This window comes from Glycine max, chromosome 13, assembly GCF_000004515.6.
Source record: "Glycine max cultivar Williams 82 chromosome 13, Glycine_max_v4.0, whole genome shotgun sequence".
Taxonomy (NCBI): domain Eukaryota; kingdom Viridiplantae; phylum Streptophyta; class Magnoliopsida; order Fabales; family Fabaceae; genus Glycine; species Glycine max.
The window spans coordinates 41,638,990-41,653,504 of record NC_038249.2 but is presented as its reverse complement, the minus strand read 5'-3'; the positions used below and the strand labels follow the sequence as shown (position 1 = coordinate 41,653,504).

The window sequence follows — 14,515 nt, the reverse complement described above, 5'->3', positions numbered from 1 at the left end:
TGTAGTTGATCACTTTATGAGAGAAATATTATTAAAATAAAAGTGAATGTGAAGGAGAATATGGAGAGTGATGAAGACACGAAGAAGTAGATGAACGTTTATATATAAGAGATAAGTAAAATATTATTCATATTTGTAAAAAAAAAAAAATCAGATGGGATAAATTAAATTTTTAATCAATATAATATTGTTTTAGTATTTATTGTTAATGAGATTAATTATATTGATAATGTTGAATGTTGGATTTTGAGGCCGAATTAATTTTGCGTATTTATAGCTCGTTTCGATCATTATTTTTTATTAAAACATATGGAGTAAAAATGTATTATATTTATAAAGGAATTAAAACCAAATTTTGAGATGCAAAAGACAAAAATATTTTATCCTTGATTTTTTAACATCATTTTTGCTTTTAAAAAATAAATACACATATGACTTGGTTTTTTGTTTTACTTGTTCTCTATTGTTATTTCATTTTTTGAATATGAATAATGAATAACTACAATCAATTTTATTTTGCTACAATTTATTATTAGGAACGATAATGAATGCAACATAAGTAAGGTAACATTTTTTTTTCCACATTTTCCTTCAGGTAATAGACACTATTAAATGTGAGAATAAGGATTCAAATATTGATTATTTATTTGATGGGTGATAATACTTATCTCCGTGCTTATATTTAAAAAAAACTATTTTACCTAAACTGACACATGTGTAGATATTGACATTAATATTAATATGTATTTAAAAAGACATTCTATTAGCCTATAAGCTAATTTAGAGTCAAGCTTCACCAAAAAATACTTCTCTCCAAATTAATGTGAAAGTTTATTGTAATTTTTATAATTACATTTCTAAAATTTTATAAAAGTTATTTAAAATATTTTAATTATTTTGTATTGTTGTATTTTTTAATAATAATTTACAATATTTTTTTGTTTTAGGTAAGAGAATACATATATTTTTCAACAAAAAAAATTTAAATAAAAAAATCGAACATAAATTTTCTAATTAGATATAGATTATTCTTAAAATACAAATGTATGGAGACAAACAGCCAAAGAATAAAATCTACAAAAAATAAATTTACCATTTTGAGTATAATTACTTTTTAGAAAAATGCAATGTCACCCACCATGGTGAAACCCTTAATAAATTGTGGCAAAGAAGAGGAACTTGCAGAAACAAGGAAAAACAGAAAGGATTTTGTGTCCATTGAATTTAGACGCTAGCGTACTGAAACCTAGCCCGGACGTGTTCCTGTTAAGAAAATCGGATTGAATATCGGCGACAGGTCCGAAGATTAAGTGTAGGTTTCGTTTTTGGCTCAAACAGAAACGCATACCAACGCGCAAGTAAGCTCCCAAAACCCTAATCGTCCCTGCATTTTCCTTTTTTTGCTTGTTTTGTGACGATTCGTTTCCATGATTAGCATTTTAATTTGTGCTTAATTTTCCCTCCTCGCCCTTAGTCATGAGTTTTACTCCTAATTCTTTCAATTCATCATCTAAGTTTACTGGTTGCTTTTGTTTTGCTTGTTTTTACTTAATTTGAGTAGATTGATCGCTGCTGGAGGCGGCATGCACTAGCTTCCGGGGCCTTGCTTGCAGATAGGTCTTCGTTTTTTTGCTGAAGATTCTTTGCAAAATGGATTTGGTAGCCAGTTGCAAGGTATATTCATGCTTTTTTAATTTTTGGTTTTGGTTTTAGTGGTGCCTAACTCATTGGATTGTTTGTTTACCTTTTGTTTTCTTGTTTGTAAATTCTGTTAGTTTGGTTTCTCAGCGTTAAATTTTTAATGCAGAATACAGTTTTGATTTTCGTGGTAATTGGCAATATAAGGTTTAGAATGGTGACAAAGAGGGAGCAAGGAAACTTATTGCTTTTAAATTTTTAAATTTGATTACATGCATAGGTATTATAAATTTCTCTGGCAAGCTTAGTTTGTGCCTTATTCATTGATTGGACTTGACAGTTTCTGTTTAGTTTGATTTATTTATCATGATCATTGTTAACCAGGGGTACAGTGGTGCAGGGAGAGGTTCTACTCATTTTTTATCGAGTTTATGCTGTGTAATATTAACCATGGGCTATGCTGTTCTACTTTACTTATCTAGTTACTTTTCTTGTAGGAAAAATTGCAACATTTCCGTATAAAAGAGCTCAAAGATGTGCTCACTCATTTGGGACTCTCAAAACAGGGAAAGAAGCAGGTGAGGAGAGAAAAAATTACTGACTTTGTATCTTCAATTTTAGTATTTTTCTTTGAAACCTGAATGCAACCGTAATTGGCATCATTGAATAGTGTCCGTTGACTGATTACTTGTTATTTTTTATATGATATGTTTTAACCCCCTTTCCCACTAGATTACACGCAATTTGAATTGCTGTATTTAGGTTGCATGGATTAGACTTGTATGTTTCCTAGTAATCAAGAATATGAAATAGAAACGCTTAGAAAAGATGGATAATATCACAGTGGCATCGACTTTCATGATTGTTGTAACTTGTGCAATTATAATTATTTTGTTAATGCTTAACTCCATTCTATCTTTTTTTGAGTTTTAGGACAATATAATAATATGAATAACGAATGCTTCGTTTTCTGTAGGATCTTGTTGATAGAATATTAGCTATCCTCTCAGAGGACCAAGGTATGATTGTGCTCTTTCTATGACATACATACACAGAGACTTAACCTTTAGTTGTAACTCTGCCGTATTTTTGTAATGTTTCTGTTTGGGTTTTGACAAAGCTTAATATATCTGCATAATACAGTTATTAACCAAACTCTTGAACATACATATGCCTCAAATGTTGTTAATTGTTCTATATGTTTTAATGTATTAATTTTCTTTAATTTAAGTTAGATGGAAATCCTTGCAAAATGCAGTGATTTTTTATTTGCACTTTATAATAAACTTTCCTTTTAATCCTATGTGTTTGGACTAGTGTTTTTACAGCAAATTTCCTTTTATGGCTTGTCATAATATTTGTGTCTAGAGAACATTTTTAAAATTCCGATCAGTCATCAATTCAGTTGAAGTTCTAGCTCAATGGGTCACACTGGTCAACCCTAGTTGTCAACAGTCCCAAATAGTGACTCTATTGTGGAATTGCATCTTGGAGTGGCTGGAGCATGCCACAAAAGTTGAATAGCAGTGCAGTTTGAAGTAGAAGTTGTCATGGCTGCGATATGGACTAAATTGTGGAAAATTGTCACTGAAGTGGGCACTATTGGTGTGGGTTGCAGAAAAACTATTTTAGCCATGAACATCATTTACGGTTGTTTTAGGGAGATGGATACATTCAGAGAGAAGGAAAAATAGGAAGGGGCAGAACTGGAGCTCTGCAAGCTAGCTATAATTTTTTACCTAATAGGCCAGACCCAAATTGGTTTTAATTACAGGAATCATGAAGAAAGAAGGGTTATTGCCAAGCTCAATTCAGAAGTTGATCTTCCACTATCTCAACCAGCAATGTGCTGGGATTTTCTTCAATTGCTCATCAGGGGACCACATTGATTAGGCTCATACCAAGTGGTTACCTAGCCACTGAAGGGGGTTACTTAAGGAGGGTCTATATATCTGATCTGTTTCTAGTTTCCAGAATTTCAACTTGAGGATGGTTGACTTTTATTGGAGTGATATTATTAGGATAGAAGGGGAAGAAATAGTTAGGGACAGTTAAAAGTAGTTAGAGGGTACCAATTGGATAATTAGGGGGAATAAGGTGAGAAGGCATTCAGAGAGATATTTTGTAAGAAAAGGGGGAACTCTTGTGAGGGTGAAACCTTGGAGGAGGACTAATTCTCCTATTTTAGTTGTTTAATAAAACTGTTCGGTTTCATTTTTAATTCCTATCAATTTCTCATTTCTAATTTCTCTATTTGGCTCTATCTTTTGCCTTGCTTTACATTGTCTCTGCCTTGCACACTGTGATGCAAACAAGGCAACAAGCTAGCCACTGGCAAGGGTTGGGTGATGGCTCACTTTTACTGAGTGTGAGGGGTGGATGGTTTGGAAAACTTACCAGTCCTCTGGGCATGCTGCAAACCAGCCAAGTCAAATAAGTTTTTTTCTGGTTCAATTACATTTTTCAATCTGATTCAAGGCTTGAACTGGCTGGTCTAAGCCAAGTTTTAAAGCACTGGTTTGGTCTTTGGAGTGGTGGCAACTTCTATTAAGGCATAGTTCATTGAATATGAATTTTGGATTATTTTATTAATCATGCATATAATTTATTTTTGTGATTTTAACATGTGAAGTTGCCTTTCTAATGTTCCTCCGTCTTTTTTCTTTTAAACTAAGCACACAGCTTGTTACTTTTTCCCAGTTTCCAAATTGTGGACCAAGAAGAATGCTGTTGGAAAACAAGAAGTGGCCAAATTAGTGGATGACACGTTTAGGTAAGTTCAGAAACAACACTGTTGGTGATATTTTCTTTATTTAGTTTTGATAAGCTTTAGATAAATGTAAAGGCTGAAAGTTTCTAGATCAGTTCATAGTTCACACATGATTTGATTTGTTTCTATGTTTTTTTTAAGTTGATTATACTGGTATATGCTATAATCTCCTTGGTTTATTATTTTTCATTCATGACTTCTTGTGTTTTCTTTTTGCCCAGAAAGTTGCAGGTATCCGGGGCCATTGATCTTGCATCAAAGGGACAGGGTGCCTCAGATAGCAGTAATGTGAAAATTAAAGGTGAAATTGACGATTCCTATCAATCAGATACAAAGATTCGCTGTCTCTGTGGAAATGTATTCGATACAGAGCCATTGGTCAAGGTGTAATATTAAATTTATATGTTTTCTATCCTCATGATATATAAAATTATGTGCCTTTTTACATGCCCTTATAATTTTATTGGTAATTCCATCCCCCTCCCCCAACAACTTCTTTTAATCAAGATATATTGTGACAACTTATGTTTGTTAATTAACATTTTTTTCCGTCTAATTACAGTGTGAAGATACAAGATGCCATGCGTCACAGCACATCAGCTGTGTTATTATTCCAGAGAAACCTATGGATGGAATCCCACCCATTCCTGATAAATTCTACTGTGAAATATGTCGACTTGATCGGGCAGACCCGTATGTTGTGTTCCCTTCTTATTTTAGTAGATGGGGTGGAGTAAATTGTTCAGAAGATTTTTCTTCCACATTCAGTGCTGAATATTTTTTATCCTTACTTGACGTGCTAATTTTGCTTTTTGTGTTCTCAAGGGCTTCTGTAGTTGTGTTAGTCAAAATTATTTGTTTTTTCCCCCAATTTGTTATCTATGATATCCTGTATTTGTACAATTAACTGAACTTATGAGATGATATCATGTTGCATTGTGGTAACTTCATTGTTGATGGTTTCTTTTAGTGGCATGTTGATAGTTGCAGAGGCAGTTAATTTATGTATTTTATTCTTCTATGATAACATTTTTATGTCTTCTAGTTATGAATAGAGATTCTAATTATCATCATAAGGCTTTTAATTTTGGTAGAACATTTTCATTTCGAAGACATGATTATGATTCCCTGATGAATGCCGGTGTTTGTTTTCTTGGATGATTTCTTCCTCTTTTAATCTGTTATATTATCTTGTAATTGAAAGAAACTTCCTACGCATTTATTGTTTACCATTTTCTTTAACCCATCACTCAAATTTGTATATTTTGCTCTTCTTTATGTTACAGGTTTTGTATTTCAGTGACACACCTTTTGTTTCCGGTGAAGTTGACCACAACCAATATTCCCACTGATGGGTAAGAGTACATTGTGTGGTTGAAGTTAGACATGGTTTGACATTGTGTAACTTGGTTCATGGTTGTGATATCTATTTCCTTTCTTTTAATAGAAGTTCATATGCATTGTATATAGTTTTTTGGTTTCTTTCTATATATGCTCTAAATTGTGCTATTTCTTATTTACATTGTGTGAAGAAAAATTGTTTGGGTGTTGAATTTGTTTTTCTGTGGTGAAAATTCTCTCAGGATATTAATCTTTTGGAACTAGATTTCTCCCCTCTTTATTTGAGTGTTATCTTTTCTTGTCTCATGGTTTTCTTAAATCATTCTCAAATCCATCACATATTTATCGTTTACTGTTGCTTAAACCTAATTTTTAATGTAACTTTCTGCTTGAATGATTTAATGATATTGCTGTTTGAATCGTTCAGATCAAACCCAGTACAGAGTGTGGAAAGAATGTTTCAACTCTCAAGAGCAAACAAGGAGTTGGTATCAAAATCAGAATATGATGTTCAGGTTGGTTTGGTTTAGTGCTAGTAGTTTAATGCATAATTCTATCCTGGTAATAATGTATGGCAATTGTTTCATATCTAGGTTTGGTGTATGCTTTTGAATGACAAGGTTTCATTCAGGATGCAATGGCCACAGTTTGCAGATCTAAAGGTCAATGGTATGTTACAAGTCATGATCGCCTCACTGTTTTTTTAGTTTCCTTTTGAGAATTGTTTCATGTTGTGGGTCTTATTTTAGTTTGCACATCAGCATATCATATTATTATATGTATTTAGAAGTATCTATTTTGTTAGTAAAGAAAGCATCAAACATTTCTTCTGGAATTCATGAATTGTGGTTGAATTGAGTTTTTCTCATTGATTTGACTATATTCATGTAGGTCTTCCTGTTCGTGCAATTAACAGACCTGGTTCACAGTTGCTTGGGGCTAATGGTCGTGACACTGGTCCAGTTGTGAGTTTATTGTCTTCTATTGATTATAGCAATTCAGAAATTTCTGTGATATCATTTCCTGTGCTTTTATTTTTCTAATGTAGATATTTATGCCTGAGTGCTAGTTTTAGTCCGATCTTTTCAGCAGTGTTAATTAAATTTCATTCATATTGGTTTTACTCAATTTCTTATTTTATTTCTCCTTTGTCAGATCACGCCATATACAAAGGACGGAATTAATAAGATTTCCTTAACAGGGTGTGATGCTCGCATATTCTGTGTAGGGGTCCGTATTGTTAAAAGGCTCAGTATGCCAGAGGTAGATTGCATTCTAAACTTGCTTAATTTCTAAGTATAGTATTCTGGATGACTTTTGGTTCCTTCAATCCGGGCTTATTGGAATAGTCAAGTTTGATGTTAATCTCCTTATATAATATGGTCAGTCCAAAGTTTCTGAGGCTGGTCTCTTAAAGAAGCCCTTGAGAACACAAAAAAACAAAAATGAGAAGATTTGGTCTACGGAACTTCCAAAGTTCACATCAATAATTTACAAAGGATTTGACATTTATATCTGTTTTGTTGAAATGCCTTTGACATCCATGTTGATTTTTTAAAGTCTATATCTTCATTTAATGTTATTACACATGTTTATTGTTCAATAGTGCTGTAAAATTAATGATTTGGTCTCTGTTACCTAGGTCCTAAGCATGATTCCAGAGGAGTCTAATGGTGAGCATTTTGAAGATGCTCTTGCACGTGTCTGTTGTTGTGTTGGGGGTGGAAATGCAAATGATAATGCTGATAGTGATAGTGATTTGGAAGTCGTTTCAGACACGTTTAGCATCAATCTCCGTTGCCCAGTAAGGCTTTCAGACACTTTTAGTACTCATGGAGTTTTATAAATCAGTTCCTGAAGTCATAAAATTTTATACACTTGTGAAATTTATAGATGAGTGGTTCAAGAATGAAGATTGCAGGAAGATTCAAACCTTGTGTTCACATGGGTTGTTTTGATCTTGAAGTTTTTGTGGAAATGAATGAACGGTCAAGGAAGGTATGATTCTAAAAAATTTGAGCATGATTTGTCGTATACCTTTTTTCTTAAAAAAATGTTGATGAAGCATTAATTCTTTCTGCAGTGGCAGTGCCCCATATGCCTTAAAAATTATGCTTTGGAGAATATCATTATTGACCCTTACTTCAATCGCATCACCACTCTGGTAGTGTTTTTTCTCCTTTGATCTTTATTTCTCTCTCTTCACAAAGCTCATACTCGAGTTTGTTTAATCAGTAGTTATCTCTTATACTGATTTGCTGGCACAGATGAAAAATTGTGGAGAAGAGATTGCAGAGGTTGAGGTGAAGCCTGATGGTTGTTGGCGGGTCAAGGCTAAGAATGAAAGTGAACGCCGGGAGTTGGGGACTCTTGCTCAATGGCACCGTCCAGATGGATCCCTCTTTGTTTCTACTGATGAAGTCAAGAGCATGGAAAATATAAAGCTCAAACAGGAAGGTGTTTCAGATAGTCCTATTGGTGTTTTAAAACTTGGCATCAGGAAGAATAGTAATGGTGTTTGGGAAGTCAGCAAACCTGAGAACACAAACACCTCTTCTGGTAATAATAGATTGAATGAGGATTTAGAAAATCATGAACATGTTATTATTCCAATGAGCAGCAGTGATACTGGAAGTGGCCGGGATGAAGATGATCCTAGCGTAAATCAGGGTGGTGGTGAGCATATTGATTATTCTACTACCAATGGGATTGAGATGGATTCTGTGTTTAACAATAATATTGATTCAGCTTATGGATATAATGTTAATAACGCTTCTGCTCTGATGGGTGATGCACAAGTTATTATTCTTAGTGATTCAGAAGAAGACAATGATGTATTGATGTCTCATACTCGTATAACTGGGTACAAAAATAATCAAACTAGTGATGCAGTTGATGTTTACTCAGTGCTACAGCCTGGAATTATTGATCCATATAGGGAAGATCACAATCCTGGAGTTTTTAATAATCCCAGTGAAGATGATTTTGGTATGCCCTCCCTCTGGCCATTGCAATCTGGAACTCCAGCAGTCCCGGGATTCCAATTATTCAGTTCTGAAGTGGAGGATGATGTGTCAGACGCATTGATTGATTTGCATCATGGCAATATTAATTGCTCCTCGTCACTGAATGGTTATACGTTGGCTCCAGATACTTTGGGATCTGGCACTCTCATACCAGATTCCTCAGCAGGTCGACCTGACGATGATTTAAATGGTGGGTTGGTTGACAATCCACTGGCATTTCCCAGAGAAGATCCATCCCTTCAGATTTTTCTCCCTACAAAACCAGCAGAATCATCTATGCAGCATGAACTGAGAGATCATGCAGATGGGTCAAATGGTGTCTTCACTGAGGATTGGATCTCTCTTAGTCTTGGAGGTGGTGCCAGTGGCAGTAATGGTGACACTTCCTCTGCAAATGAATTGAATTTGAGACCACAAATTACACCCAGAGAAGATGCCAGAGATTCTTTGACAGATGCTGGTTTGTTACTTTTTCTCAAGCTAAAGCTTTAATCAGTCCTTTTTTTCCCTGAGGAAGTTAATTGTCCACTTGAGCACTGTTTTTAGCTGGGGAAATCATTTTGTACAATATGCTAGGTTGTTTTGACTATGTTCAAGTTCTAACCCTGTGATTCTTGTATGCAATGTTGCATTTTTTCTCCTCCCTTTATTGACTCATCATTCCTACATATGCAGCTCCTTTGCTTCTTGGTGTGAATGATGTTAGACCTGACAAGGCAAGTAGGCAAAGATCAGATAGCCCTTTCTCATTTCCCCGCCAAAAGCGTTCAGTAAGGCCCCGCCCATATCTTTCTATTGGTTCAGATTCCGAGTAGAGGTATTAGACCTTGTGTCTCTATTAAGTATTAACTCTAGATGCCCTTCTTAACGCCACATTTTGTATTTAGAAACTGAAGAAAGTTGAGCAGCATTTTTGGTCCTCAGGAAATGGAAGATGATGTGATCTGAGACACGTCTTGTATTATTTCCCCCATTGATGGTGAGGGTGTTGGCTGCAAAGATTCCCAATTCTTTATGCTTGATATTCAAGTTGTCCATATGACATACTGAAAGGTCGGGGCCAGCGGCATGCTATTATTCCCCATTTTCAGCTAGGAACTGATGGTACTGGTATAGTGCTGTAAAGAATATTATATCTGCAATTTTGTTTCTGCTGAGAGCAATTAACCTGTAAATGTTAAGCCAGCAGATCTAATAGTAAAATCTAAAATAGTTTAATCTTATTCACACCCATGTAGACACCCAATTTTGTAACATATGGTTGCCAATATTTGTAATATATTTAGGATTAAAGTTGCCTCCTGGATTGTAATCCTGGTGAGGATAAACATTTTTTCTGTTTGCCTGTGTATTATTTAGTCTGCACAGCTGGAGTAAAATAGTTGAAATATGACATTCAATATAGCAAAAAAAATTGTGCCCCTGGATAGGTGCTGTTAGACAAATTGTGATATCCTGTTCTTTCGTAGGGTTCTGCTGCTAATATTAAAGTAAATTGCAACTGTATGGGTATATTATTGGCCTGCTTGGGAGCTGGGGAAGAAGCAAGGATTTTATGTTGAAAAATTATCGGATTTATTTTAATTGATGTTCAAGTTTACTTAATTTTTCAAAATTTTAGATGTCTAAAGAGGTGGCAGCGATATTTAGTTTTTAATTATACCTTTTACTATATTCATTTCTTTCGCCATTTCAACTGTGCTGTCATATGACTTCTAATGTTGAAAATAAAAATGCTAAGTTACATTTTTTCCGAGCAAAGTTTATAGTGAACGTTTATTTGACGATAGTTAAGATTTTTACGTTTTTCATTATTATTATTATTATCATAAAATAATGGTGATAAAATAATGGTGGTGGTGGTGGTTAAGAATTCACGCAATTGCCAGAAAAATAGAGTGACAGAGTCAAGTAAAATAAAAATTTATATAATAACTAAAATTTGATAAAATATTTATATAAGATTTCTTTTTTTTTTTTTAAAAAAAAGATAAAATTTCTATTAATCTTATAATGCATCCACTCTCATGAAAAAAGTATCTTTATTATTAATATATCTTATAATTAATTAGGAGTAAAATAAAAATTTACCAATAAAGTAATTTTATATTTCTTATAATTAATTTTATAATTTTGAAAAAGTCAATATAAAAACTAATTATATAATAATTAATATTTGGTAAAAAATGTTATTTAAATCAAATTTCTTTAAAATAAATAAATAATAATCTATTAGTTTTTTATAATAAAAAATTTATTATATTTTAAATTATACTCTAATGAATAGTAAGAGAATAGGGAGAGGTTATCATGAAAACTTAAGATATATGAGTACAATTTACTTATCATTTGTTAATCTTATAATAAAATTATTTGTTATATAAAATAAAGTCTTAAACAAAGATATTTTAGTAAATAATAAAATTATTTGTTATATAAAATAAAATCTTAAATAAGGATATTTTAGTAATTATAATATATTTAAAATAATAATTTAACCAAATATATATTTTAATTATTTTTAGGAATATAAAAAATATTTTAACTAATTTTATTAAATATCTGGGACATTCCCATGATTTATTCAAATAATATCTGGGACATTCCCATGATTTATACTCAAATAATATTTCCTAGACTAAAAAAGTAACAAACGTCCCCTTAGTGGATTTTACCATGATGTTCTGTGTGGATATATAAGGCTTTAGCTTAAGCCGATGTTGTGTTATGTTTAACTCCTTGCATTATCAAAACATAATGAGTGTTGTTACGTGCACAACTTTATTACCTGTTTAGCATTTTTTGTTAATTTTAAAATTCTCCTATGTTAAAGGTATACGAGTTTGTGGTTGATCCGTATAAAATATACAGATCATATAATTTGCAAGTATAATTTAAATATATGGATTGATCTGTATGGTTTATACGGATAAACTTGACCCATATGACTTATACGGATCAACTTGAGTGAAAGACATTTTTGCTTATTCACTTAAAATGTTGGTTGGGTGCACCTAGCATCACCCAAACACAATTAAAAAAATTAGGGACCCCTTATGTAACACATTGGTCCCCTAGGGGTGTGAAAAAACCCAATTCGAACCAAAAACCCAATTCGAACCAATTTGTTACCGAAGTGAAACTAAAGGGATTTTCAATTGGTTTGAGAAAAAAGAATTACACAATTGGACAAAGCTACTTTGATTAATCGAATTGTTTTTATAAAATTGATTTTCACCTTAATTATTTTTTTTATTTTAACAAATAATTTGAAAATCAATTCACAACTGATTCAGTTCCTAAGATTGGTTTAAAACTACTTCAAAACAAATTCAATTTAGAAGTGTTTTTTTTTTCAAAAACTAAATCTCTAAAACAGTTTGACTATTCATATTTAAAATACAACCGGTTAAAAATTGACTCGATTTGTTTTTTTCTTTTTGGACTAGTTTGTGCACATCCTTATGGTCTGGTCCTAATGGTGATGATGTGGTGGTAAGATTTAATTTTTTTTTTACTAAAACAAATTTACAACTTTTTTCTTGGTTTTAACAGTTTAAATCTATTTCAAAATTGAATTAAAAATCATTCACACTGTTTTTGCCAAACATGTCTTATTTAAAAAATTGTACTTGAAAATCAAAAATGAAAATTTCGCAACCATTAGGTCTTAACTTTGAATAAAATTTATATGTAGTTTCATGGTTTTGTTTCTCTTATTAGAATTGAAATTCTGTTTTATTAATCTCTGTTGATTTTTTAATGTGATTACTTAAGTAAAAATTCATTTAATTATGAGAACAATACCGAAAACATCTACAAAACTAGTTTTGTCCTTTACCTTTTCTATAACGTAGCTGGTCACTGAATAAAAGCCTCTCTGTACATCCTCAAAGAATAAAAATAAAAAAGCATCTCCGTACTAGAGTTCAAACAGAGAAATGGGGTTTTCCGATAAGTAAATGTTCTCTGTTTCCTCTGCGGTTAACTGATCCCATTTGGGTTTTCCTGAAATTGGACGTCTTGGGTTTTTAGAATTTATCCACCTTTATTTATTTAAGGGCAAGCTACAAATCAACCATCTTTTCTGTTGTGAAAGCAGTAGCACAGACGTGATATTATTTTTCTTTTTGATTTGGTACCCCTAGTGGCACAAAAGATATTCCCTGAAGCTTCGATCTTTCCATCGACTATGAAATTAATACTCGGTCAAAATTTAATAACTTAAAATTCTTTATTTCTTTCCAAGATTATATTCTGGAGAATCAAACTCGGATATTTTACCCCAAATTTTGCATATATTATCAACTGAACTATTAGGTGTAGTTTTTCTTTTGGTGGGTGAAACATTGGTATTTGACCGTACAACTCAATTATTATATGAAGCGAGCAGGAGTGACTTGTGTTCTTTAAAACCATATGTGGCTATCGCACAAGGTTGGTCATAAGTTGTTTTCATTAGAGCATCACCTTGATAGTTGCTTATACTAGCTAAAAGATAGTAATGGATTGATGTGGTATCAACAGATGTGGAAAATAGTATTGAACTATTATTGATCATACAGCATAGAAATAGGGCCAACAACACAATACTTGTACTAAATCAAGACAACCCTGAAACTACATTCTAACCACTGTTGGAGAAGAATCTGGCTGACCCACAGAGGAAGACTTTGAAGCCTCCATCGTCACTGGTGCCTGTTCCAAACAACTCTGGGTATCATCATTGATCATCATCCCAATTGTCATCTTTTCCACCTCATCTTGTGTATGTATATGAATCTTGGATACCACATCGCAGAACTCACTGCAGACAAAAGGCAAAATGCAATTTTTTTCAGTGTATTTCACATTTTCACCTACAATGTTATGTTACATAAGATAATAGTTTGGAACAGGAGTGAGGTTCTATTGGTCCCGTCCCATCAGTTAATTGAGTAGAATAAGGGGATGATGGCCAATGAAAACTAACTAAAACATGGCAAAGCTAAGGAAGATGACCACTTACTGCCACGGATCGTCTCCCACAACCATAATGTCGTTTTCACTGTCAGTGTAGAGGATTCTCCATCCCTTATTAGGATCTATTAGAAGGCCTTCCATGCTAAATAGTCTCTCTAGTTCAATCAGCAGGTCATTGTAGCTGCTCAATCTTGAGAGATCAATGGCTCTTCCAACTAAGCTACCTTGCTTGTGAACCTTCATTCAGTATTATGTTACATGGGTGGGCAAATTGTCAAAGGAAGAGAGAAAAAGGCATATTTCACAATATAACTCTGTTGCTATCGTCGCTCACCTTTGTGCAGCTTCTTTTAGCAGAGTTCTGTAAATTTTGGGCGGTAGTTTCCCCGGACAAGGAAATTCCAAATAGTTTACAAGCTTTTACCTGCCCCTTGAAATTGTCATCCTTTGGAATCCTCATGTTTGCCCCTAAAGAAGCAGTACCAGAAATATTGTCCTGCAGCTTCTGCTCATTTGGAATTGTGATGTCTGACCGTCCAACTTCATTTCTCATGATCCCTGACTGAGTAGAAGGAGTGTTAAATGGGATATTCTCTCGTTGGAAATTGGTCGGTTTGGAGCACAAGATGCTGCTACCTTGACCAGCATTGTGAATATCACCATAAGGGAAATATGCAGTTTGAATAACTTCTGGTCCTAAAGAGTGAAAGCTAGGTTTGGTTGCCTGATGCAGGTTGTTATTTGAGTAACTGACATTGGGTTTGCCCCAAGAACCAAA

At 33.3% G+C, this 14,515-nt stretch overlaps 2 protein-coding genes across 7 annotated transcripts in view; one reads left to right on the top strand and one right to left on the bottom strand.

Annotated features, from left to right (window-relative positions):
* Positions 1 to 1,137: 1,137 nt before the first annotated feature.
* Positions 1,138 to 10,103, top strand: LOC100803144 (E3 SUMO-protein ligase SIZ1). Of its 6 annotated transcripts, XM_041008508.1 has the most exons (19): positions 1,148 to 1,358; positions 1,562 to 1,674; positions 1,808 to 1,918; positions 2,136 to 2,216; positions 2,615 to 2,657; positions 4,339 to 4,411; positions 4,630 to 4,792; positions 4,971 to 5,101; positions 5,695 to 5,763; positions 6,177 to 6,264; positions 6,343 to 6,418; positions 6,641 to 6,714; positions 6,905 to 7,012; positions 7,392 to 7,553; positions 7,643 to 7,747; positions 7,833 to 7,913; positions 8,017 to 9,235; positions 9,451 to 9,545; positions 9,663 to 10,103. In XM_041008508.1, exons 8-19 carry the CDS (start codon positions 5,034 to 5,036, stop codon positions 9,711 to 9,713), a joined length of 2,196 nt encoding a protein of 731 aa, XP_040864442.1. In that variant the 5' UTR covers positions 1,148 to 1,358; positions 1,562 to 1,674; positions 1,808 to 1,918; positions 2,136 to 2,216; positions 2,615 to 2,657; positions 4,339 to 4,411; positions 4,630 to 4,792; positions 4,971 to 5,033; the 3' UTR covers positions 9,714 to 10,103. The 6 variants fall into 6 exon arrangements, with proteins under 6 accessions (XP_006594992.1, XP_003543460.1, XP_006594990.1 ...); XM_006594929.4 differs by lacking the exon at positions 1,808 to 1,918 and having other exon boundaries at positions 1,138 to 1,358; positions 9,700 to 10,103; XM_003543412.5 differs by lacking the exon at positions 1,808 to 1,918 and having other exon boundaries at positions 1,138 to 1,358.
* A 3,200-nt stretch (positions 10,104 to 13,303) lies between these two features.
* Positions 13,304 to 14,515, bottom strand: part of LOC100806870 (auxin response factor 4-like) — a 5,744-nt gene continuing 4,532 nt past the window's right edge. Inside the window, 3 exon segments of the mRNA XM_014766299.2 lie at positions 13,304 to 13,582; positions 13,784 to 13,974; positions 14,072 to 14,515. Coding sequence (XP_014621785.1) covers positions 13,396 to 13,582; positions 13,784 to 13,974; positions 14,072 to 14,515 — 822 coding nt within the window. The 3' untranslated portion in view covers positions 13,304 to 13,395.

What these genes read in the sequence shown, in the direction of transcription:
- LOC100803144 (XM_003543412.5), top strand. Translation starts at nt 1,651, where the DNA reads ATGGATTTGGTAGCCAGTTGCAAG. An exon ending in TGAATGAACGGTCAAGGAAG is followed by an intron (nt 7,748 to 7,832) that starts GTATGATTCTAA and finishes TTCTTTCTGCAG; the next exon opens with TGGCAGTGCCCCATATGCCT. An exon ending in AGATTCTTTGACAGATGCTG is followed by an intron (nt 9,236 to 9,450) that starts GTTTGTTACTTT and finishes CTACATATGCAG; the next exon opens with CTCCTTTGCTTCTTGGTGTG.